General features: G+C 40.6%; 2 protein-coding genes across 5 annotated transcripts in view; both read left to right on the top strand.

Moving 5' to 3' along the window:
* Nucleotides 1-2,781, top strand: part of zc3h18 (zinc finger CCCH-type containing 18) — a 51,737-nt gene extending 48,956 nt beyond the window's left edge. For both annotated transcript variants that reach the window (XM_049575387.1, XM_049575386.1), the window contains exon 19: nucleotides 1,488-2,781. In XM_049575387.1, coding sequence (XP_049431344.1) covers nucleotides 1,488-1,716 — 229 coding nt within the window. In that variant the 3' untranslated portion in view covers nucleotides 1,717-2,781. The remainder of the gene's footprint in view (nucleotides 1-1,487) is intronic.
* Nucleotides 2,782-4,192: 1,411 nt separating this feature from the next.
* Nucleotides 4,193-23,229, top strand: il17c (interleukin 17c). Of its 3 annotated transcripts, XM_049575394.1 has the most exons (4): nucleotides 4,195-4,670; nucleotides 19,464-19,577; nucleotides 19,679-19,914; nucleotides 22,296-23,229. In XM_049575394.1, exons 2-4 carry the CDS (start codon nucleotides 19,563-19,565, stop codon nucleotides 22,543-22,545), a joined length of 501 nt encoding a protein of 166 aa, XP_049431351.1. In that variant the 5' UTR covers nucleotides 4,195-4,670; nucleotides 19,464-19,562; the 3' UTR covers nucleotides 22,546-23,229. The 3 variants fall into 3 exon arrangements, with proteins under 3 accessions (XP_049431352.1, XP_049431351.1, XP_049431350.1); XM_049575395.1 differs by lacking the exon at nucleotides 19,464-19,577 and having other exon boundaries at nucleotides 4,193-4,670; XM_049575393.1 differs by lacking the exon at nucleotides 4,195-4,670 and having other exon boundaries at nucleotides 19,101-19,577.
* The last annotated feature ends 2,969 nt before the right edge of the window (nucleotides 23,230-26,198 follow it).

Genomic DNA, 26,198 nt, shown 5'->3' with positions numbered 1-26,198 from the left:
TAGGATCAACCTAATGCTGGTAACATCTATGGCCAGAGGCATTATGTTTTAGGGTTGTACGTTTGTTTCATTCTCATGAATGTTGAATCTCAAAATCATGTTAAAGATTTTTTTTAAGTTTGGCATGAGCGTCCACTTGGACTCAGTGATGAACTGATTAGAATTTGGTGGTCAAAGGTCACTGTGACTTCACAAAACAAGTTTTGGGTCTTTCAACAATTCATACGCTAATTGTGACAATTTCACACAAATGTCTAATAGAATAAAAATGATGAAGTGATGACATTTTATATCCAAAAGGTCAAAGGTCATCTGAACAGTGATATCATAATGTTCTGCATGAAACACTTTTCTGGCCATTATTCAACACCATAACTCAGGAGCAGAAAGGAGGCATTTGGTCAGATACTGAATTGGTGACATTAATCTTGGGGGCCCATTTTGAAACTGTGCTGACCGTGTGGATCTGTGCTGTGGGGTTGTAGATATGTATGAAACATCCACATTTTAGAATGTGTAGCTTCTTTGAAGTATCCTTATTTGAAGCATTGCTAAGTGTCATGCCTACATGTGAGTCTGGAGACATGGATATAAACTGTAACTTAACTGGTTGGCAGAGGCACACAACCGTAAGGTGGTAATTCAGTTTTGTTCATGTGATTTGTTGACAATAACATTATCGTCATCCTTTAAATTAGATGTTCACGTTTTGTCATTGCTCTGTTCATAATTTGGCATTTTTCTCTTTTAGTTCTACGTATTGCTGCACTGAAGCAGGAGCCTCCGGGACTGTAAAATGAAGCCATTGCAGAAGTGTTAAAAACTGCAGTTGGCAGAGGCACACAACCGTAAGGTTGAGGCCACTTGAGGCCGGCTTCAAGAGCGAGTCAGTCCCCATAGACTCCCATGTTAAAATGCCCAACTTTAAAGCAGAAATAAACATGTTTACAGCCTGGTACAAAAAAAATGCTTTTATTATAACCCACTTGTCACTATAAGTGACAAGTGGGTGCAGGTCACTACCACAGCAACAACATTGGTTAGATAATGTAACCATGTAGCAGTGTATAGGCGGAGCTGTAGCTGTTGCTATTACAGTGTATTTTCAGTTCATAAAAGTTTATCGCAATGTTTTGGTTGCCAAAAAACACTTTTCATTTTAATGGTTTTACACTTGGGTTTCACAAGCGAAATTAGCACCAGCATTATCACCGTTAACCATAGCTTTAAATGTGCCATGCCAACCAAGCTAGTAGCTAGCATTAGGATTAGCTTGACGCTCTTGTTCAAATATGGCTATATTTCTGGCTCCAAAAAATCCAAGATGGCGAGAGCCAAATGCCAAACTCAAGGCAGGAGTCCACAAACCATTGGCTGAGATAATGGTCACAATGTCCATTTTTACGTAAAGTCTATGGTCACACTATCTGCTTGTATGAACTGACATGAGTAAAAATGTGCCCCTAATTCTAGCCTCTCTTCCACAGAAAACGTCCTCTGTCACCACCCCCTAAGTCATCTGGGAAAGGCCCAGCAGCGCCATCCAGCAAGCCAGCCATCCCGGGCTCAGCTTCAGCCACCGGCTCAGGCTCTGGCTCAGGCTCGGGCTCCAACAAACCCAGCAACACACTGTCTCGCCGCGAGGAGCTGCTGAAACAACTGAAGGCTGTGGAGGACGCCATCGCCCGGAAACGAGCAAAGATCCCTGCCAAATAAACGGAAGCCCACTCCTCGCCTGTTCGCCTGCCTGCCAGTCTGCCTGCCTGCGCGGCTTCATTGCTGGGGCAACAGTGAGGGTCTTGGGATTGAGCGTTTTCCCCCTGCCTTCAGTGGACGTGTAAAAATGTTGTATGGTTCATGTAAAAAGGCTATTGTGTAAGTGAACAGGAAGTGGCTGCCATGAAAACCATCTTCTGCTTGTTTGCCCTCAGAGAGGTTTGGCTCTGCTCCATTCTAGAGTGTCTTTCACTCCCATATGCCCGACTTTTACTCCCCCTTAAAAGCCTTGAATGTCTTGGCTGCGGTTAACCTCATCAAGGAAAAACGAGGAAACATGGGCATTTGGTGAGGGAGGGACATCTCAGGAATGGAGTGTCTTTGTGTAGACTTTACAGAAACACAAGGGTAGTAAGGTGCACTTGATCACTTGCTGCTCACTGTTCGTTCAGTGAAAAGGAAGCATCTTCCTCATCTGATGTGATGAATGACAGATTTATACACATTGAATCTACTACTTCTGTCTGTCTTTCTCTGCCCCCTTTTATCATCTTGTTCTCTTGCATTTTTTCTTTAGTTTATGGAGTGGTGTGACTGTTGGGTCAGCTCTACAGGGTACTGACAGCCCACAGGGCTTCACAACACTTCTTTGTATAAATCCACAGATTCTTGAGCATCCATATTCGGCCCCTGTAAGCAATCACGAGCCCAAGCTTTGTTCAGAGGGGGCCAATGTTAACCAATTACTCGTCTGCGTTCTGTGTTTTAGGGCAGTGTCCACTGTCACAACTTGTACAATAATAGCAACTCATCAGATTCTTTAAAGCGTATGATTAAAGACAACAGTGATGTGAAGTATTGCTTTTTTTTTTTTTTAATCTACAGCATTTTGTTTTCTTCTTAGCTCTTAAGTGATAAACTGATGTTTTATTTGTGTCACATTTTTAGTTGGAGTATGAGAGTTGAACCGGGGACATTTAGAGACAAGATATGTCTTGCTTTTGTGACAAAAGCCTTCTAAATAAACTATTTTGATAAAGAGAAGGTCATTTGCCTGTTTTTCTCTACTGTTGTGCAAGACAAAAAATTTGGGTGTTTAAATAAAGATGCACTGTCACATGTTTCTGGAAGCATGCACAGCAATAATCAGTAGAAAGAATGTAGAATATATGTACTTAAAATGATCTCGTAGGCAACAGATTCATGGTATTGTAGCCTTTCTAACCAAAAGGTTGGTTCACTTCCACCTCTTTACTAACAGCATTACATCAACATGGTGATGTATATTTTGTGTTCCGTTTCAATAACCACCTCTTTTTTTCTATGATTGCCACCACATAACTTCTGTTTGATTCATCATAGCACCCATTCCTTAACCACAGCAGCTTCAAATTTGATCTTGTGGTTTTTGACCATGCTCGTAGAGTAAGAAGTGTCAGTCGTGGCTGGTCGGTTAGTCAATCAGTCTGTAAGTCTGTCACCACTTTGGTCCAGAACTGAAATGTCGCACACTGTTTATACCGAGTTTATACACTCTAAGTATCCCAACAGTTATTTGATGGTTTGGCATTAAGTTCTGTACAGATACTCATGATGCCAAGACAAGGATTCCTGCTCACTTTGATGATCGCCTTATTTTAACTCTAGTGGTGCAAGCAGATCTAAGTTTTCATTGATCTTCTGAAATATCTAAATATCTACTTGATGGATTGGCATAAAATTTCATACAGGTGTTCATGGTACCTGGAGGAAGACTCCTATTGAGATCAGGGTTCCCCTGACCTTTCCTCTAGTGCACCCATGTGGTTTACATTTGTGCTTTTCATTATCTTGACAGCTATTGGATGGATTGCCATGAATCTGATACATTCAGGATGAATAATAATATTAATGATAATATTTGTAAAAGAATTTGATGCATACATCGCTAATACAGTTTCAGATGTCATTATTAACCATGCTAGCAGCATGGTTCAATGGATGCTGGTTGGTCAACTGGTTGATCAGTTTGGTCCAGACTGAAATACCACAACAGCTATTTGGTGAATTGCTATAACCTTTTGTACAGATATTCATGGTCCATAGAGGGTAAATACTAATGACAGAGATCCCCTAACTTTTCCATTAGTGCCACCATGAGGTTGACAGTTTTTTATTTAAATACCTTTACAGGTACTGATTGGATTATTTTGCAAAACAACATGAGACCTATGTGTTTCTTTAGAATGCAGCGGTGCGTGACTCGAGTCACATGACTTTACTTGAGTCAGACTTAAGTCAAGGGACTTGAGACTTTGCTTGACTGACACTGATAAAAGACTCAAACTGACTATAACTTGATATTCATGACTTGAGACTTCACTTAGACTTGAGACAGGTTAATCGAAAAGACTTTTTGTTAAATATTCCACTTTTTGTATTTGAAACATAATTGAGTGAATTTGGCAACCTAATGGGGGGACTTTGCAAATGGTAGGATAGCAAAGGAATGGCCTGTCTTACTTTGCTGCGTTCTGCCTCCGATTGGCTTACCCTGATGGCTACGGTTACATGATGGCTTCTCATTTGGAATGAAATAAATCTGAATGAAATCATTCGGAATTAAAGTGTTTCCAGGTAGTTTACATGGGAAATATTAATCCCGAATGAGGGTTTACATGGGAGATCAGTTCAATCGCCTTTATTCGGGTCTGCGCAAGGTTTGGGTCAGGGGAGGTTTCTGATTGGACAGGGGGCGGGGCGGATGTTACGTGTTTACGTTTACCGGAAGAAAACACTGTAGTCCTCGCTCCGGATAACAAGATGCTTGACGACGCCGTTATTAGTGCCTTTTTCAGGCTTGTTTTGCTTATATTCTTGAAGCAGCAGTACGACAACAACCTTGTTCTGCTAATGCTTCATCTGTTGAGCAGGAGAAGGGAGGTAGAAGACCGTGCTGTGGCGAATGGAAACCGGTGAGTGCAACAAGTCCGACTGCTCTAGCTCAGCCCGTTGCTATGCAGCCCGTTGCTATGCGCGCTATATACGTCATCGCACCAGAAGGGCAAGGAAACGAGCATGCGCAGAAAGACCGGAATGAACTTAAAGAGGAATGAGTGTATACATGCACACAAAATTCTTTCATTCGGAATGACAAACGGAATAAACCACCCCCTTTAATCGGATTTAATTTGCAATCGGAATGACCGTTTTTCAATCGGAATGACCGTTTACATGACCACTTTTAATCGGAATGGCCGTTCATTCCGATTAAAAGTGGAATTAAACTGTCCATGTAAACGTACTGATTCTTGCCGTAACCTTAACCAGTCCCACACTTCTTGTCTAAACCAAACCAATCCAACCAATGAAGGCAACGAGGACTAGCCAGTCAGGGAGAGTAAGGCGGGTCATTCCATGGCTATCCTAGGTCAAGCAAATTTGTGAACTGTAGACACCAACAAACAAGGTTGCTATCATGGAGTGGGTTAGTCCAAATATAATGAAATTTGGATTCAAGGATTTTGTTGGTAATGAAGGTAGTAAGAAAAGAACAGCAGTATGAAAGGTCTGCAGCTCAAAATTCAGTAAGAAAGTTAGCCTACATCAACGTGACTTTTTAGCTAACTTATTAGCTCGTGAAATGTTAGCTAGAAAACTAAAGTTTGACCTGATCATCAGAATTTCATACGACTTGACTTGTGACTTGCTTGACTCACAGCAGGGCCATGACTTTGGTTGCTTGATTCTTACCACAGAAACTTGGGACTTGCTTGAGACGTGAAGGTTAAGAGTGTTTTGTTTGAGCCAGTTGGAACGAAAAATAGCAGCAACCCAAAGAAAGACAAAGGACTTGCCTGACTAAACAGAACAGTATTGGTGGCTTAGTGGTAGAGCAGGTGCCCTATGTACAAGGCTGTTGCCGCAGCAGCCCGGGTTTGACTCCAGCCTGTGGCTCTTTGCTGCATGTCACTCCTTCTCTCTCTCCCCCTTACACGCTTGTCTGTCCTGTCAAATAAAGGCTAAAAATGCCCAGAAAAAATCTTTAAAAAAAAAAAATAGAGCAGTTTTGCTAACCCAAGCAAAGTTGTCTCTAAAAACCAATTAGCATTTAAATATGTTCATTTAAGTAAATGAGTTTATAATAAGGACACTAAAATAATGGCTGTTGAGAATAAGGCATTGTGGATCAATGTGAATTATTAATTATAAATATGTCATTTCTAGTAGTTATTTGTAACATTGGTAGCTTAATGTCTTAGATATATAGTATAATAAAAATAACTTAATGCCCTGTTGGTGAATATAAGTATTCATTTCTATCAACAGCATGAATATTTCTTGGTGATTCCAAAGCTTGGAATTCTGGTGTGTGTCTAGTCATATGTGCTGAAATGTAGCCAAGTCCTGTTGGTCTACGGTAAATGTTCAGTCAGTCATCCTGGTGGAGGAGTAGATGAATATGTAAGTGAGGTATTCTCTGGTTGCTGGTGTTTTGCATGGAGGAGCTCCCACTGTGGCCTTTATATGAGCCACAAATTTGGTTAGTCTTCCACAGCTCATGACCGTAAACATCCCTGTTAGAGCCATAGCACACCATTCACAGTGGAAAGATTTATCAGTGGGAACACATTTATTGCATGCTGTAATCTAAGAAATATGAACCATTCCTGTCTGGAAACATTTCCACCTCATGCAGTCAGTGATACAGAAATATGTATTAGTCACATAATTCAGCACACTGGTGGCTCATCAACCAGCAGTAATCAGTTCAGATGGTTTCTATTTTTTTATGTAATTTTTAAAAGCTTTAAAACACGTAAAATTACCTTATGTTATTATTATCTTATTTTATCTTATCAAATATCGTATAAAAATTAGGCTTCAAGTAACGTATCGGTTATATGTTATGTCATGACACTTGTTTCACAGCACTTGAGGATAATGGCACCTGGCATACTGACACACACCACTTTATCCCGTTAAAGCAATATCCATAACTTGGATTCATTTTTATGAAAAAGACTTTTGTTTCCTTTAATCAGTGGACCCATATGGGCTAAAGGAATATAAATAACTTATGGGGTAATCAAGGAATGGACACATACTCTGACTTTATGACAGCATCAGAGGAAGGGAGTCACTCTTGTTTTTTTGTCATGTCAGTAAATCTGAATGATTTACAGTCTTCTCTGGTGCTCATGGTTTCAGTAAAATGAACTGAACTGAGCTGACATTTAAACATTTATATTTTGTGTGTGCAACCTAAACCGCTAACTAATGTTAGCTCAAGTGGGTAGCCAACAATCTGGTTTCATACATCCAAAGAATGTCTACAAAAATGAACTGCTTGGCAACCAGACCAGGTGTTTAATTGAGACAGGCCTTTATTTGTCAAAATGTGTAGCCACACTGGGCTGGTAAAAGGGATTGGGTGTTTAACTGGGTGTAAGCTTTTAATTGAAGGTATACAACAGGCCTTTCAGATACACTGATTAAAGAAAGTGTGGTATCACAACTAATATACCTGTGTGGTGTGTGTGTGTGTGTGTGTGTGTGTTCTGAGGAAAAAAAATCAGCTAAAAAAATAATGCAAATTTGCACTGTGGACTATCTTCAAGGTCTGTGTGACATTTTAAGGAGTATCCAAAGTGGAGATGGCTGTCATTTTATAAAAACCTGATCTGCCAGAGTATAAGTATTATGATTAATTCATGAGCTTTGTACATAAAAAATGCAAATTGTAAACGTGTATTGAGTCTTGAATTGCAGTTTTTATATTTTACATTTTAATAAGAAGCCTACTACAACAACAACAACATTGTAAACACACTCCATTTTAAGTAAAAGTCCTTTATTCAATATCACTTAAGTGAAGTGAGTATTCAAAACAGGAGTGAGAGGCGTCCAGAGGGTCATCAGATAAATGTGAGGGGTGGTGATATGATTTAATGAGGTAGAAAGAAGAAAAACTGTTGTGCTACACACAGACGGTGGTATGTACGGCCACTAAATGCCACAAGAGATCAAGAAGGGGAGTTTGCCATGTTGGTGAGGGACATGCAATGGCAGCAAATACAAAATGCAGATTGGTGTCACATTTATTGGAGGTCGATGTGAAAAATACATGTTGAGCAGTCTTTTGTGTGACACTAGTGCGCGGAGCGGAGTCCGCGCGGTCGTAAAATCTGAGCTTTGCGCACACAGGGCTTGCGGACGTCCGCTTTTAGTCCGGGCGGACCTCTGCGGAGTCCGCTCCGCGAACATTCCGCCTGAGTATGTTTGGGCCTTAAGGGAGGCAGGTGGCATTTTAGGAAAAGTAATTTCTTCATTCAACAAAATTGCACCATTTATGATTGGGTAAAAAAAAAAAAAACATTCTTAGAAGTTGTTTGTACCTGTTCAAGGATCAAATTAGTTTTATTGCTGTTAAAGTGGTCTGTCAGTAACTGAAGGTGATATTATGTTGATACAAGTGTCCCAATCGACCCCAGTCTCCCCTGTTTGTGGCTACAGTTACATTTTGGAGGAACTGTCTTCAGTTTGTTTCCAAACATTTCAGCCAGTCTGACGCAGTAGTCACATAGCATTTATGTAGTGTGGAGAGAGGCATATCTGTGCTCATTTACTACTCTGATAAGTGACGTCCCATTGGCTTAACTTTCAATAGCAGTTTCCTAGAAGTCCCTGCTCTATGAAGACATTGGTGTTTACGTCTGCAGAGGCTTCACACTGTCCAGTACAGTCTGAGGGGACCGACCAGTGGAAAGTTAACTGTGAATGCCCCTAACACGTTTAAATTGAAAAGAGGACATTCCCTGCACACACACACAAATTATAAATGAAGCTGTAGCTGTAGTTTACTTTGCACTGCAGTTGTTTATTCTTCTTCTCTGTGTGTATGCGTAAGTTAGTCCGTGTGTATATACACCGATCAGCTAAAACGTGTGGGTGACGTGAATAACATTGATCATCTTTTTACAGTGCAATGTTCTGCTGGGAAACCTTGGATCCTGGCATTTGTGTCGATGCTACTTGATGTGCTCCACTGACCTGAAAACCGTTGCAGACCAAGTAAACCCCCTCATGGCAACGGCACTGGTCAGTGGCAGTGGCCCCCCAGCAGGACAGTGCACCTTGCCACACCACAAAAACTGCTCAGGAATGACCCCAGGGTTGGGACAAAGAGCTCAAGGTGTTGACCTGGCCCTCAAATACCCCAGATCCCAATCCGATTGAACATCTGAGGAATGTGCTGGTACCCCAGAGGTACCCCTGATCCAAGGTGGGTCCTCCTTGGACCAGACTTGGCTCTGGCCTGTTGAGGCATGGACACAGGACCTCTGGAGGGTGTCTTTTGGTGCCTGGCATCAGGGCGTTACTTTCAGATCTTTTGAGTCCCGTGGGTTGTGAGGTGGGGTAGCAACACATCTTACAGTTATCTGATCAGATCGGGATCCAAGGAACTTGGAGGCCAGGTCGATGCCTTGAGCTCTTTGTCTCACTCCTCAGACCATTCCTGAGCAGTTTTTGTGGTGTGGCATGGCGTATTGTCCTGTTGGGGGGCCACTGTTACTGAGGAGTGCCGTTGCCATGAGGCGGTGTACTTGGTCTGCACTGGTGTTTAGGTGGATGGAGCATGTCAGGTGGCATCCACACGAATGTCACAACCCAAAATTTCCCAACAGAACATTACATTGTAACAAGATGATCAATGTTGTTCACTTCACCTGTCAGTGATTTTAATGTTTTGGCTGATCGGTGTGAACCTTGCACTAGACATGTTACTGCATGCATCATTTGTTGGGCGGCAATGTACAAAGTACTGTCAAAAAGTTGAGTCATAAGGCAAAAGAAGAAGTTCTGTGAGATACATGCTGAAGAAGGGTGGCATAAAATTTACATTTCTGAAGCAAGAGTTAGTGACGAAGCTTATTCTGAGCAACAGTGACATGTGGATTTGACATTTTCTGACTTACTGTCAAGCATTTGATTTCTGATGGGCAATGTTGTCAATCAGGCTTCTATGTGAAGGGATACACATATACGTTAAGATATGGCTCCAGAGGCATCCCATGTACAAAGGCAGTGTCTTTGCTGCAGCAGCCACAGATTCAGTTCCAGCCCATGGCCCTTTGCTTCATGTCATCCCCTCTATCTCTCTCTCCCTTTCACACTCAGTACTATCCTGTCTAATAAAGGCAAAAGCCATAAAAATAATCTTTGGCTCCAAATCTCCAAAGGCAAGAACTGTAGACAGAAAGGGAATAAGTGAGAGAGAAGGTTTAAATTTGCCCTCAATCAATCACTTCAGCCCCAAAATGCCAATGCCCCAAAATAACATGTTGTCAGAATACAATATACCATTTAAAGCAGAGGAGGAAGTAGTGTGACGTTGTTATAGAACCACAGAGTCCACAGGAGGAAGCTGAGGTGATTGGATGTGTCACTAAAATGTGTCACTCCACTTCTACTGTTTGTTTTCTGTTTCCTACTGACACTCGTTGTTGTTTTTTAAACCATGACCACAGTCATCGCCCAACCATAACCAAGCAGTTATTAACCCTAATGAAACTGGGTTTTTAGCCACAGCTACAATGTCTCCTTAAAGGTCCAGTGTGTAGGATTTAGGGGGATATATTGGTAGACATAGAAATATATTAAAATAAGTATGTTTTCTTCAGTGGATAATCCTCATAGGGAGTGGGAGAGTCCGACACTGGATCGGGTACCTGACAGGTAATTCGTAATTAGCTTTGTAATGGGTAAAAAAAAAAAAAAAAAAATATATATATATATATATATATATATATATATATATGTGTATATAAATTCACGGGTAAAAATGAACTACACACTGGTGGGCAGCGGGTGAGAACAAAAATATATTTCTTATTTTTCAAAATTTAACAATGCAAAAGATGTACAGTGTATGTGTAATATTTTGACATCTAAGTCACTATTATCAAGCTGCAGTTCCTTTCTGTTTTTGCATCTCCCATCATAGTTAACAGTCCTTCCGCGTCCAGCAGCGTAAAAAAAAAAAAAAAAGAGTTTTTTTTTTACATGGAACTGCTTCATCCACTGTTTTTACTGGTTTAAATCACTGGGTCCATTTCTTTTGGAGAGAAAGGGACCTCTGCAGATAACGCAGCTCTCGGTAAAAACCTCCTGAACGACTGGATCTTAAATTATCAGAGAAAAAAAGTGAGCACACATTAGCATGTGCTGGGCTAACGGACGTCTCTGACATGCCAAACAGTGTCTGAGAAGCGCTGATTTGTAACATGGAACTGCTTTATTCAGTGCTTTTACCAGTTTAAATCAGCCAATCTGTTTTGAAGAGTAAGGGACCTCTGCGGATAATTCAGCTCCCAGCAAAAACCTCCTGGATGTCTGGATCAGAAATAAGATGAGCACACATTCTGTTATAAGGGAAAAAATGTGAGCACACATAGCAGGCACTGAGTGAGTGGCACATCGCCATGCCAAACAACTTAGAAGAAAGAGTTTTAATCAGAAGTTTCAGCTGGTTGCAATCTGCAATGCTTACCGCTGGATGCCACAAAATCTCCTTAAATCTTACACACTGTTCCTTTAGTCTTCAGTAAATCATGTTTGTGCCTAAACCTGACCAAACAAGTATCAGATCAGAAATTGGGTTTAATTTTGTAATAATTATGAGGAGACCAGAGTTTGACCCAACTTTTTGATTTTATGTGGCAAAACTGGTTGGAAAAAGTGAGAGCCAGGAGGAGAGTGGCTACGGTTACATGATGGCTTCTCATTTGGAATGAAATAAATCTGAATGAAATCATTTGGAATTAAAGTGTTTCCAGGTAGTTTACATGGGAAATATTCATTCTGAATGAGGGTTTACATGGGAGATCAGTTAAATCTCCTTTATTCGGGTCTGCGCAAGGTTTGGGTCAGGGGAGGTTTCTGGATAGGGGGCGGGGCGGATGTTACGTGTTTACGTTTACCGGAAGAAAACACTGTAGTCCTCGCTCCGGATAACAAGATGCTTGACGACGCCGTTATCAGTGCCTTTTTCAGGCTTGTTTTGCTTATATTCTTAAAGCAGCAGTACGACAACAACCTTGTTCTGCTAATGCTTCATCTGTTGAGCAGGAGAAGGGACGCAGAGACAACAAGACTGTGCTGTGGCGAATGGAAACTGGTGAGTGCAACGAATCCGACTGCTCTAGCTCAGCCCATTGCTATGCGCACTAGATATGTCATCGCACCAGAAGGGCAAGGAAACGAGCATGCGCAGAAAGACTGGAATGAACTTAAAGAGGAATGAGTGTATACATGCACACAAAATTCTTTCATTCGGAATGACAAACGGAATAAACCACCCCCTTTAATCGGATTTAATTTGCAATCGGAATGACCGTTTTTCAATCGGAATGACCGTTTACATGACCACTTTTAATCGGAATGGCCGTTCATTCCGATTAAAAGTGGAATTAAACTGTCCATGTAAACGTACTGAATGTCCTCTACAGATGCCTGGAGGAAAGAAAGGGGAACAGTGGAATCTACCAAGACCATGTTTACTTGTACTGTCTTTAAGATTAGGGTTACTGGTAATTTTGTGGATTTATTGCTGATGTCTTGAGATCTAAAAAACAAGAAGGCCATACATCATTCAATTTGTGGGGGATGCTGCCGAAAGATTTTTTAGATAGTGCTCTTAGGCCAAGAGGAACTGCATGATTACATGCAGGCATTTCCTGTTTGTCTCATATAGGGATGTTGAGGAGGTTATGAAACAAATAAGACTACAAGTAATTCTGATGTTAATGCTCACAACCCAATGGGGCAGTAAGACAACTGTGGAGAAATTTATGGGTTTATGGGATATAGATTAATATATTTGAATGGTGATAGGCCTGACTGATTTCATTGCTCTGTAAATGGTAAATGGACTGCATTTGTATAGCACTTTTCTAGTCTTCTATTCACCCAAAGTGCTTTTACACTACATGTCACAATCAGACTGGTACCAACAAATAAAGGACTCAGTTGCAGGACTCAAAAACACAAGGTCTTCACTACAAGGTTGGTGCGCAGAAAACAGTCCAAAAATACAAACAAAAGGTTTCCAAAGGCAGGGGGAGATCAGATCAAAAACCTAAGAGAACACTAGGAAAAAATGTCTAGAACATGCTCTCAAACAACTGAGAACTGACTGGTGACAGACAAAGGGCAGCACGTGAACTAAATACACAAGGGAAGAGGGGTAATGAGGGACAGGTGAAACCAATGAGGGCGTGGCAGGTAATCACACAGGAGGGAAACACACAGGGGCAGGAAGTAAAGTACCTGAAACCAGAGACAAGGGTGAGTATCAAAATAAAACAGGAAATACAAACAAAAACTGAAAACAAGGAAAGCATGACCTTGATGGGGACTTCAGGGTGTAAATGCATCTAAAGTGTCAATCCAGAACAGCTCCCTTTGGCATATCTTTGTTTCCATATCTCCCCTTCTTGGCAATTCAGTGTGCTCAGTGCCCTGGAATCATAGAGAGGAGATGGGGTGTGAAAATTCATTGAAATGACCAAAATATGCCAGTGTTATCTTGAGGATATAGGCCTGAGGGGTGTCAGCAGTGGTGACACAGGAGACAGAATAGTTTTTATCTTTTTGCAACAGATCAGTGCGGGATTTACAGAGTGCAGCTTGGTAGGCCTCATCAGCACACCGTAAAGAGTAGCCTCTGTCCAGAAAACATTTTTTCATGGCAGCAGCTTTATCAATGTATTCCTCATTAGAGTGACATATGTATCTCAGCCTATATAGCTGACCTTTGGGTAAACCATACTTGAGCTCTGGGATGAGCACTGCTGGCTAGGAAGAGTGTATTCCTATCCGTTTCTTTTTGATATAGGGTAGTGATGAGGCTGCAATTGCACATTTCAATCCACATATTCAAAAAAGACACACATTTATGATCATATTCACCTGAGAACTTAAGGTCAAGACTCATACTATTGAGGAAATTAACAAAATCTGTCAACTTATTACTAGTCCCTTGGAAAATGCATCATCTAGACATCATCTAGATATCTGAACCATTTGAGGATTTTGTGAAGCAAGGGGTTTCTGTCAGTGTTAAAAGCATACCTGTGTTCAAAGAAGCCCACATATAAATTAGCGTAATGGAGCAAATGTAGAACTCACTGATGCACCTTTAAGTTGCCAAAATAAATCTTCAATAAAGGAAAAATAGTTGAATTTAAGGACCAAAGTAGCCAGGTCACAAATAAATGCACTGGGTTGGAGTTCTTCCTCAGTGCGGTCTAAAAGATAATACTCAAGAGCCTCAAGGCCTCTGTCATTGGAAATATTAGTATAGAGGCTTTCCACATCTAAAGTGGCCAGAATGATATCAGGATGTGATGTTTACAATTCAGACAATCATGCTCATGCTTTGAAATCAAATTCAGTTTGAGAGCTCAGCCTGAGATCTTTTTTTGGAAGTCAGGGGTGAGGTTAGTCTTCAGTTTTCTCTGAAAATGTTTATCAGTTAATTTGCAGTAGGCCTCTTCTTTGTAGTGTGACATGTTCTCAATGACTATAGCTCTTATAGTCTTTTGAAAGTTCTTACATAACCAAATGTTAATAATAACTGAAATTCGAGAAAGAATGAGTGGGTTTCTCTTTCAATAAGTCAAGGGTTTCTTGCTCAACTAACTTACAGCTTGCAGCTGGGTGGAGTGGTAGTTGCTCTGCATTATCTACATTGTTTCTGCTTGCTCCCCGGGTGTGCATTCATTCACTATGTCCTTTGTAGAAATGAGTGCTCTATCCACAAAAGGAGCTGAGACCTTTACCTTTTCTGAGGCTGATGTTGAGCAGATTTTATTCCTAGTTGCTGAAATGTTTAGGAACAACCCTTCCTTGTTGAGGGAAATGAAAACAAAGCAACTGCATGGTTGCACCTTGAGTGAGTATTGGCGCAACAGAGGTATCCCACAGGGACTAAGCATCCAAAAAGTCCCTACCATCAGGATGCAAAATGAAGACTAAGTGGTGTGAAATACAGAATAAATGTTCCATGGATCTCATGCTGTTGATAATTGAAGAGGTCTCATGACAAAAAGAGGACGCACTGAAAGACACTGCAAATCATGAAGCACTTATGAAAGAAAAGTTTGGTAATAATTTCAATAATGTTATTGACTCTATTAAACAAACACTCAAGACATATGAAGATGGTCTTATGGCAACAAAAATGAAGAAATACAAGTGGGACAACCTGGACTAAATCCATGGCAAATTCTTCTTTCTTTTACCTGCCTGTCCGTTGTTGCCTTAAGTATGCTCTGATGCAGGTCAAATAGACTGAAAGCTCAACAATAAAGTGAAACACTGCATAGATGTAAGTGTGCGGAAATCTTTTTCTACCATAGAGCACCCTAATGCCACACTAATAGAGTTAAAGTTCTCCAATTTATCACTGCCACAGGCTTACACCAGAGGTGTGGACTCAAGTCACAAATTTGATGACTTTAGACAGAAACAAAAGACTTGCAACTCAACTTGGACTTTAACGCCAATGATTTGTGACTTCACTTGGATTTGAGGCTTTTGACTGAAAATAACTGATGAACAAAAAGTATATTATTTTAAATCTGTGCCAATGAATCAGTTCCTGAATCAACTAACATGAACTGTGTTCATTCCCAGCAAGTCGACACTTAATTCTTCAGATCCACCTTGTTTGAACCCACTCAACAGCATGCAATAAAGTTGCAGCAGAGAACCATGAGGAACTAATATTACGTTACCGAGTGCCTGTTGGGGAAAAAAGGTACCAAAGATAAACTGTTGATGTACAAAAACTATGTGGTGGTCAACAAAAAACAAATTGCTGTATGCAAAACATGCAGTTTGTAAACTATAGAGATACAATAACTTAGAGCAAACTTTTTCTTTCTTTTTTTTTTTGTTTTAACTAAAAAATAAATTTTGAAAAGCATTCATGATTTTTGTAAATGAAATGTATTACTACTCTTCAATCTATAACATTTATTTCACTTTGATTTGGACCATGTATCCTTCATTGTTCACAGTTAATAATTTTCTGCCAGCATCCCTGTATTTGCAGGAACATTGTTGCTTTCTGCTCCAATCCTCTTTTTCATATTCTTCATAGGTGGAAGCGAAAGTAGGCAGCATGTTATCAGCCCATTTTGAGTGGTCGTACAGTCAAAGGAAATGCTAAATGCCAAGTGATTTAAAAATCTGTGACATCGTCACAATGTAAACTCTATAAGCCGAGGGGGAACTCGTGAGGGGAGCAGTGTTCATTTGGACAGCTGTTTTAGATTTAGTCTTAGTCTTAGTCTAGTCTTTTTATCCTTCATAGTTTTAGTCGATAAAAATTCATGACATTTTAGTCAACTTTTAGCCATTATGTTTTCTATGTTGTTGTTTTTTATCTTTAAACTAATCCAGTTAGCCTAATTCATGTATCAGAAATTAGAGTCAAGGTGAGAGATTAAAAAATCCCATTTAGACAGTTTTTTCTACAACTACAAATAATTCTACACACTTACAAACTGTCATTTCTCCAGCAGTGTTTGACAGGTTTAATGGGTGATTTATGAGCACACACTTACTGATCATCATTTGAAAAGCTCAACATCTCTCTATTTTTGCTCTCAGAAACACTGACCCCACAAATAACTAATGTGAGACAACTAGGATTTGTACCCAGGTTCATTGTAAAAATGACTTATCCATCTTGCTGTTAAGAAGCAGAGAATTACTTCAATTAAAGCCTGAATTCTGTCTTAACCTTCAACATTTTAGTCAGGAGGTTTATACTTGCATCCTCTCACAGAGTTGGTGATTAAAACTAAACTTTCATTTCTGTAAGAGAAAACTGATCTGCGTTCAGACTGTTTACTGACAGCACAGCTACACTCAGATCATAATAAATAAAATAAAATAAAAATAAAAATGGACTGTTTTCTCTCTGTCCCTGACACACACATGTATGCAGACCCCTTCTAATGTAGGCTAATTTTTTTTTTTTTTTTTTTTTTTTTTTTTTACACGTTTTAGACATGTCCTCATGCTGACAAAAATACACTTTGGTCCTAATGGCTGACGTGGATGTCGTCATCATAACTAAGTGTATTCAAAATCTATTTTTGTCATGTGCATGTAAGACAGAGAGAGACAGAGAGTGTTGTAACCCTGTAAGGTTGAAGGCGTTGTCTCACTGGTGACAGTCAACAATGTAGAAACAATCACTGAGTCAGTGGAGCCATATCATTATATCACAGCACTATTCATACAAAGACAGCAGCCAACCAAGACTTTCTTAAGCCTCAGTGCCATAGAGATATCACCACAAAGATTTGCTAATAATAGCTGTCACCTTATCTCTCTGAAAGAAGACTTGGCAGCGTTAGTGGGACAGCTATACAAACTTGTGATGGAAATTCTCCTGGCATAAATATGAAGGGAGATTAGAAAAAAACAGAATAAAAACTGCTGCTATTTTTGGATCACACGTGTCATCCACAAACAAGCAAGTTTTATTGCATCATCAGAGATGACATACATCTGACACAGCCTGGGGCTACTCTGTGTGTGTGTGTGTGTCTGTTTTGAAATACATAATTAACTTTGAATTGTTTTACTCCTGAGTGTTCTGTGTAAATTTAAAAAATGTAACAATCTCTAGGTGCTCTGAAACAAACAAATAAATAGATGTCTTAATTGTTTGTTTTGTATTATTGCACAACCAAATGAATTAATTGTTTTTATCTCTAATATAATAAGCACTTTTTTTTTTATTTATTAGTCCTCTGAAACAAAATGAATAAAGGTTATATTTATTTTATATTTTCCAAGAGTTCTGAATAAAAAAATGAATACATCTCTGTGTTCTCAAACAAATATATGCAAATGAATACATTAATTTGCCCTTTTTTATAATGTGGAAATATTTTTTTATATCCAAGTGTCCTAAAATCATACAAGTAAATTGATGAAAATGAAATTAATACACACACACATAAATAACAATATTAGTCTTATTCACACACGTGTATGAAAAAATACGATATATATCTTTATAAATCTAAAAATGTCTATGAGCAAGCGAACTGGACACACACGCACATACACACTTGTTTCAATCACTAAAGTGAACATTGCATTGACTTATATTCATTCCCTGGCAACTTACCCTAACTGTAACCCACACAGACACAGACACACACACACACACACACACACACACACACACACACATATTCTTGTACTTCTGTCTTTGTGAAGACGCTTACCCCTTATCCTAACCTTAACTCTCACAGCTAAACCTAACGCCGACCCTTACCTGAACCCTAACCTAAACCTAGTTCTAACCTAAAGCTAAATCCAAGTCTTAACCCTAAAGCAAGAAGTGAGGACAGGCCACAAATGTGTCAGTTCACAGTTATTGGCTTTTTGGGCGACAGCTTTCACAGTCATGAGCTCATGGTGCTTTTATTTATATGTAATTTAGCCCATTGTGTTGGTATGCTGAAAAGACTGCTCATGTGCTGGTGACAGTTACAAGATGAACTGGTGCTGCACCATTTGATCGCATTAAAAATTGTCCTCAGTTGTTTAGAAGCAAGAATAAATCTATATTTTTCATGAAAAAAAAGAAGTGAAAGTGATTCTCCTCGCTTGCTTGTTGAAATATTTTTGGTCCTCACTCTAGCCCTTTTTAAGCAGAGATTACACTATGGGGCTTTGCATTTTTACATGCAGCCAAACAATGGCGGCATCATCATCGTCTGTTCTTTTTTCCTTTCTTTTTTTGAGTTAGCTGCTAACTGCTATCAGCTGCTTTTTAAACCTTGTTACACACATAACACGTCAAAACGTCACACCCATCCCATCCTTTTACACAAACGTTGATTCAGTGCTGTTACTACCTCTGCTGCCCGCTTAAAGGCGAGACAACTCTGTCCCCCCATTTTGCATTTTATCTATTATAAATAACGGTGGAATAATGGCGCAAAATTCCTGCCTTGAACAGGCAGTGTAAAAGGAGCTTATATAGCAAGTACAAGTACACACACACACACACACACACACACAAATAAACAAACAAAGGCACATAAATAAACTAAAAATAAAATAAAATGATATTTTTTAAAAAACACTAATGTCATTCATTCAGGTATGAAAGTATAAAAGTCTACACACAGAACAGCTGGGCTTAATCACAGGAATATACAGGCATTTACACGCAAACAAATACACTCAGTACGAGCTGATGAAAGACTGAGGCAAACACTCAGGTAGATATTCTGGTTATTACCTCATGCTGGTTCAAAGGTAAAGAGTGCACGCTAGTGTAGTAGACTGTGACAGTGGTGTAGTGGTAATTGATGAGGTGGGTGTACTGCTAGGTAGATAGGTAGGTTACTGATGAGGAAGTGGGCATACTCTCCTATATATATTACAATGGCTTTTTAGCTGATAGGTAGATATACTGTAAGTGGACAGAAAAAGAAGTGGACTGTGAGCTCCCTCACGCTCACCGTTTGGGTTTGGCAGCATATTTCCTGCGTGTCGTCAGTGGGCGTGCACTGCGCGCGCGTGCACGTCGAAAATTCCTCGGCTGCCTCCGACAGCAGCAAACGAGTAGCCATCACACCTACTTACTGTAGGACTTTCACTGAGGAAAGAGGAAGTCGAGGAAATAAACGTTTCCATTTCCTCATGCCGCCGGTTTTTCCCAGGTACACGCGGCCCAATAAATAGCAAACCGTGGAGGATGATGGCAAGTAAAGCGAAGCAGATCCTCTTGTTCAGAGTCAGTCAGAGGAGAGAGATACAGGATGGACATGAAGCAGGTGAGTAAGACGCAGACAGATGGGGCAGCTGCTGATACTGGCCGCTCACGCTTCCTCCATCACTTCAGCTGCCCTCTGTCTGACTGTCTGTCCCTCCACAGATTTTCATCTTTGGACTTTTTCTCGTGCCCGTGTTGACGTGCAAGATGAACCGGTGCTATGATGAGCACGAGCTGAGCGACGCAGCGGAGAGGAAGCTGAGGATGCACTACCCACAGCCTCCGGAGCCTTCAACCCAGAATGCACCCGATTCACCTGCCTCCTGCCCCGTGGACCATTTCCATCAGCAGCCGCCTCAGGACATCAGCGAGAGGTCCCTGTCTCCCTGGAGATACTTGTAAGTAACATTCTGGCGCATTTACGCACAGTTTTACGCATTTAAAACTACTATGCACAGATAGGAATCAGTGACAGTGATCAGGATTAAAGCCCTTAATTGTTTCCCTGATGGAGTGTGAAACCTGACGGAGTCGATTTGAGGGAAATGTTTCTAAACTCATACAGGAACACGATCCTGAAAACATAAAAGTGGTCAGACTTGGTGCTTGTCACAGTGACCGATGATTATTTACCTCAGGGGGAACTTTTGGCTCGGTGCTGCCTCCCTCTGACCCTCCAGTTAGACTTTAACTCGCTCAGAAACTCTCCATGAGCTCATAAAATAAACATTACAGCTATACACAAGAGGAGTCTTGGTTTTAAATTGTCGTGGGAAAGTTCTGAGACAGACTGAAAAAATTATGTCTCAGAGACATTCTTAAGTTTTCAGAGATTCCAAAAATATTTAAAAACCTTACTCTATTAGACGGTGTCTGCAGATTATAGATTGGCTCAGCCACATAAATCAGGCATCACTCAGCATCATACAGCTTTAGTGAAATAATAACCAGCTCTTAAGGCGAAATCAATATTTGCACAGTATCCAAATGCCCCGTGTTGCGTTTACGTACGTGCATCAGTTTGACCCTCATATTAATTAGAGGTTGTGATCTGGTACACTTTGCGCCAGGCTCTGATGCGCCACACCTCCGCTCTCGATATGAGGAAAATCCCCTCTTAAGCCAATGACCGCGGCTTTGTTGCCACATATCCGCTGGGAATGACGTGCATTGCTTCTCTGAGTGCAATCTCTGATCTGCTGTACTTTATTACCTGACACATTGTCGGTGATTGGGAGTTTTTTTTCCGGTTCACCTGCAGTTGTTTAAGCTTTGTAAAGTCCCTGTAAAATCCTGTGGTTATTTCTACTAAGCTTTTGCCCTCACATATAATGATCTAACTGTCAGATCCATAACCGGTTTAGTCAGTTTGGGTGCCCAAAGGCACTATGTTCACTGTGTTGTGAGGCCCCTCTGTGTGTGTACAGTATGTACAGTAGTCACTCTCCTCCAAGTCTCAGTCGACTGGCAGTGCACATAACACACAATTAATAGAAGCTGTATTATTTTCGAAATGCCCTCGAAAAATAGGGATTGGTAAAACACAACTTGCTGTTTGTTGGTGTTGGGGCAAGTGTCTTGTCAAGGTGACGCACCATCCAGCATCCACTCCACCTCCTGATGACAAAGTCAGCTCATACACTGTCACTTTAGAAATACTGATGTGTATATATATCTGATATCTGATATGTATCAAATGTGCAAATGTAACATATCCATAGTTTGCAGAAATGTACAATACTAACATTTTCTTCTGGCAACTGGGCTGATTATTTTCCCAGAGACACTGAAACCAACCTGTATGCTTGAAAGCTACCTGACCTCAGGTCTGCTGTCTGTCATTTTGTAGTAGTTTGATTCATAAACACAACTTGAAAAATGGACCCAAAATAACATAGTAAAAGAGTTAAAACTGGAGTTTGACACACAGATTCTGTACAGGACTAGTGCTGCTATAAAGTACGCACAATTTAGCATTTCAAATTTTCAGCTACTTAAAACTTCAACTCTGCTACATTTCAGAAGGAAATGATGCTTTTACTACATGTATTTAACAGTTATAGAGCATTATTTTTGCATAAAGCAACTGACATTTTCAATAGTTCAATAATGACAAAAACAGTGACTGTACGAAACCAGATTCCAGAAGAAGATATACTTTTTTAATGCCCAAGGGGAAATTCTGTTGTTTTCACCTTGTTGTCATACACACAGGCCTGAAATACACACACATGCACACCTATACAGTACATGCATTAAATGGAGAGATGTCAGAGCAAGGGGAGTGCCTATGGATAGGTCCCTCAAGTGATTGGGGGTTCATTGCCTTGCTCAGGGGTACCTTGGCAGCTACCAGTCCCTGCTCCATATTTGGTCCAGACAGGTCAGGTAATAATGCAGGGCCGTCCAGTTGAAAGGCAGTGAGCCCGGAGCCTTTGAGCCCCTACTGGTCTTGGGTCATGGGGCATTTGGTAATTCAACCATATGTCCCAATCTGGACTCAGGCCATGAACAGGAGAAGAACCCCCCAAATAATACCCCCTACTTACTAGGTATACTCAGAATATTGCCCTAAGTCATTTGAGTTTGATATGCAGGTTTTATTTATGTTGGGACATACAAGGTGTATCTCCAGCAAACACATTTATTTTATTTATTGGTGTAGAAAAATGAGCATTTTAACATCCAAATCAGATGCATTTGCAGAAAAGCCTAATCTTATTCATCTCCTCACTGTCTGTGGATAAGCTGCTCACTGAGTCATTTTGTTCCTTTCCAGACTTGTGACAAATAAGGATCACTATCCCTCCACCTATGCCGAGGCTCAGTGCCTGTGCTCAGGATGCATCCTGATCCAGAACAAGGGCCCCCCAGTGGAGAGCCACGACTACATTTCGTACCCTGTAAAGCAGAGCAGGGTGTTTCTCAAGAAGGAGCTCTGCGACGATGGAAAGAGATACCATCTGAAGCCAGTTACTGTGGATGTGGCTGTGGGCTGCACCTGCACCAGAGTAAAGACCTCCTCCTAGAGGGGAGCCATCCAGACCTGCTGCCACAGTGGCACGCTACAGCTTATGTTGTGTTTGTTTTAAAATGCACCAAGTTCTCTAGAAAGTCAAACTCAGGGGTGTTAGGTCCTGCACTGTCATCAGTGAGCAGACATGACTGTTTGCACAGAGGAAACATCGGTCCAGCGTGCTCTCTCATGACAGTGCCACGCCTAAACACACAGCCGACACCCCTGGGATAATTTATGAGGCTTTAAAAGCCACATCAGCCTGTTTTTACAGGCCTATTTATTGTGATAATAGCTCAAAATTGATACGTCTTTAATGTGTTTGTTTTGTAGGTCTTCGGACATGTTTACAGCTCTGCCCAGTGCAGGTAATGTAAACTGGGTGTTGTCATTGAGGAAAATAACTATTGTATAGTTTTGTAAAATAATTATTTAACAGCTACAAGTATTTAAATAATTATCTATTTATTTGGTTTGTTTTGCATGTGTAATGTTTAAGCATAAGGAAAACTGTGTATTTATTTATTTTGGATATCTTGTAGCTTTAGTCCCAGTGGGACTTTAAAAGTCTGGTAAAGACTCAAAGTTCAGCTTCTTTGAAGCAAAATAAAGAAATATGATTTAAAAAGAAAACTTATTCTCTTGTTTCTTTATTTAAAGCTGATATTGGAGCATGCAGGGTTGGATTACCAAGCAGACAAAGGTTCAAAAGTCACAAGTTTACTAATGTCAGTGGGTTTGGGTAATTAATTGGAGAATTATGTCAAATGTACTAATTTGGTTGATTTGACAGTTAGGGTAAGCATGACTTTCTCTGAGAGGTGAGGACACAGGAGTTCAGAATTCCTTTCAACATATCCATTCAGGATTTGTAGGTTCCAGGTGAGGCGGAACAATTTACAAAAAAAAAACCCATACTCACCCTCTACTTTAAATTGTGTTGGGTACTTATCATTTTACAACCGCCATGTATAAGTCACATTGTAAATAAATAGGCTATCCAATACTGTGAATACACAGTAAAGTCCATCCATTCATTTTCATCCACTTATCCAGGGCTGGGTTGGTGGGGCAGCAGGCCGAGCAAAGTATTCCAGATGTCCCTCTCCCCAGCAACACTTTCCAGCTCCTCCTGGAGGATTCCGAGGCGATGAGATATGTAATCCCTTCAGCATGCTCTGGGTCTGCTCTGGGGCCACAAGGCCAACCTGCCCTACCTGCCCTGGGACCAGTGAGACTTGGAACACCTCTAATAGGTGGTGCCCAGGAGACATCCTAATCAGATGCCCAAACCACCTCAACTGACCCCTTTCGACGCAAAGGAGCAGCGGCTCTACTCCGAGCTCCCTCCGGATGATGTCTGAGCTCTTCGCCCTATCTCTAAGGCTGAGCCCTGCCACCCCACGGAGCAAACTCATTTCGGCCGTAGATACTATAATATATAATATACTAATTCTGAATCATCATCATTAAACATAACTGAGACAATATCACCTCCAACTGGTGAGAAGTTTATCTTCCACAGGAGGGGTCCTTTCTGTCCAACAGGAAACTTAAGGTGGAAAGTAATATAGCTATTCATTTGGACCTGCAGACTGAACACAGATTTGTTAAGGAATTTGCATCACTGCAGTTTAGTATCATTACAGACAGGTCCTGCATTATTAGCCTGTGTTGTGGGTCTGCCTTGTGTCATCACACACTATTAATATTTTAGTTGTTGGTCTTCTCCACAGAAGACATGTTGCCTTATCACATAGCACAGGTGGAAACGACAAAATGAAACATTGCTGCAGCCTGCAATCTGGGTACAAGTCTATTCTCAGCCAACAGAGTGAATAGAAAAAAAAAATTGGTGTTAAAATTAAAGTTAAAATTTGGTGTTAAGTCAAAATCCAAAAGGCCTATTCATATCACTGTTTTTCACATTATGCAAATGAGCAAAGAATCCATCACGGGTGGCATAACTGTCCATGAGTGTTTTTGTTAAGCTCATTGAGATGTAGATGTGTTTCACACTTCAATCAGACTCATGGTGTGAGGGGCGTGGCCTGTCACTCTCTACTTTTCCACCTTTTAATTATAATGGTGAATAGGCCACGTCATGCACTAGTCATTATGACACTTCAGATTTTAGACCAGTCTTCTTCATTTATAATAGAAATGTGTGTCTCAGTCCCACAATACTGTACACCAAATTTAGTATTGGGTCAAAATCTAAAAAGTACATGTTACTGTTTTTCACACTGTGTAAATTTTTAGAAAGACTCTAATGGTCCAAGGAGCTTTTTTTGTCAAGCCCATTGAGCTGAATGTCTTTTCAAGTTAACTGGAGTTACGGTGTCAGGGGCATGGCCTCACCAAAATCACATTTTTGCACATTATTATTCAGGCTCCTCCCCTGTGGAACCATCTTCCTGTTTTGGTCTAGGAGGCAGACACTGTCTCCACATTTAAGACTAGACTTAAGAGTTTCCTTGTTGATAAAGCTTATAGTTAGGGCTGGCTCAGGCTTGCCTTTGTCCAGCCCCTAGTTAGGCTGACATAGGCCTAGTCTGCCGGGGGACCTCCTGTGATACACTGAGCCTCTTCTCTTTCTATCTCTCTTTCTCTCGCTCTCAGATTCTGAAAAGTTAGTTCTTCTTCATTTGTTGACATTCATGTCCTATTACGGCATATCGCTAACTTTACTTCTTCTCCGTAGCCTTTGTGCTCCACTGTCTTACAGGTTCCCGAAATTTGCAGTTAGCCTGGATTGTGGATCCTGGATCGTGGTTGTGCTGCTGCCATGGTCCTGCCTGATGTCTACTACTACTGCTATTATTTTCAGTCTTACTTCTACTATTATTATACACATACGTTTATAACTGTCACATACATATACTAACATATATTAATATATACTTGGAACATAATATACTTTCAAAATACTGCTACTACTGTCATTATTATTATCATCATTATCAATACGTATGATGATTTGTTCTGTACACATCTAGTGCATGTCTGTCCGTCCTGGAAGAGGGATCCCTCCTCAGTTGCTCTTCCCAAGGCCTCTACCAATTATTTCCCTGTTAAAGGGTTTTTTGGGGACAAATTGTGATTTGTGATATTGGCTTTTATAAATAAAACTGATTTGAATTGGAAAAAATGAATTATTTATAGCACCACCATATGGCCGATTAAGGTCATATTTCTTGGGGAGCATGTGCAAATCATTTCCAGTTATTGGGCCAAGTTCTGTGTTTCTGTGCTCATTCCAGCACACCAAAATCAGAGCAGTGGTATAAGACAACAAAAGACTCCTTCTGGGCTTGAACCCAAACGATGACAGGACTCCATTTTGCTGCATCAGTTTCAGGATCCTTGCGTTGTTTATGCTGCCTCATTGATACACTGTCAAGGCCTACTGAGACACTTAACACGCAAGAAACATCTGACTTGAGTTCAAGTGTACTGATTGGGATCTGGGTCTTTGGGTGATGAAGCTGCCATGTGTAGTCTACTGTGTGCACTATGTGCTGAGGTGAACTTGTCACAGACTACATACACAATGCATAGTAAGTGCATCATTTAAATTCCCCATAGGTGTTCAGCTGGATTGAGATTGCAAAGGCCAAAGCATTGCTTAGATATTCACAGTAAACTAGGGGAGCCCAGACTTTT

The sequence above is a fragment of the Epinephelus fuscoguttatus genome, linkage group LG4, assembly GCF_011397635.1.
Source record: "Epinephelus fuscoguttatus linkage group LG4, E.fuscoguttatus.final_Chr_v1".
In the NCBI taxonomy this organism is placed as follows: domain Eukaryota; kingdom Metazoa; phylum Chordata; class Actinopteri; order Perciformes; family Serranidae; genus Epinephelus; species Epinephelus fuscoguttatus.
Note: the sequence above shows the minus strand (reverse complement) of the source record. Positions and strands in the feature narration are given on the sequence as shown.

Coding starts and splice junctions, on each gene's coding strand:
- il17c (XM_049575394.1), top strand. Junction 19,915..22,295: donor CTGTCTCCCTGGAGATACTT/GTAAGTAACATT, acceptor GTTCCTTTCCAG/ACTTGTGACAAATAAGGATC.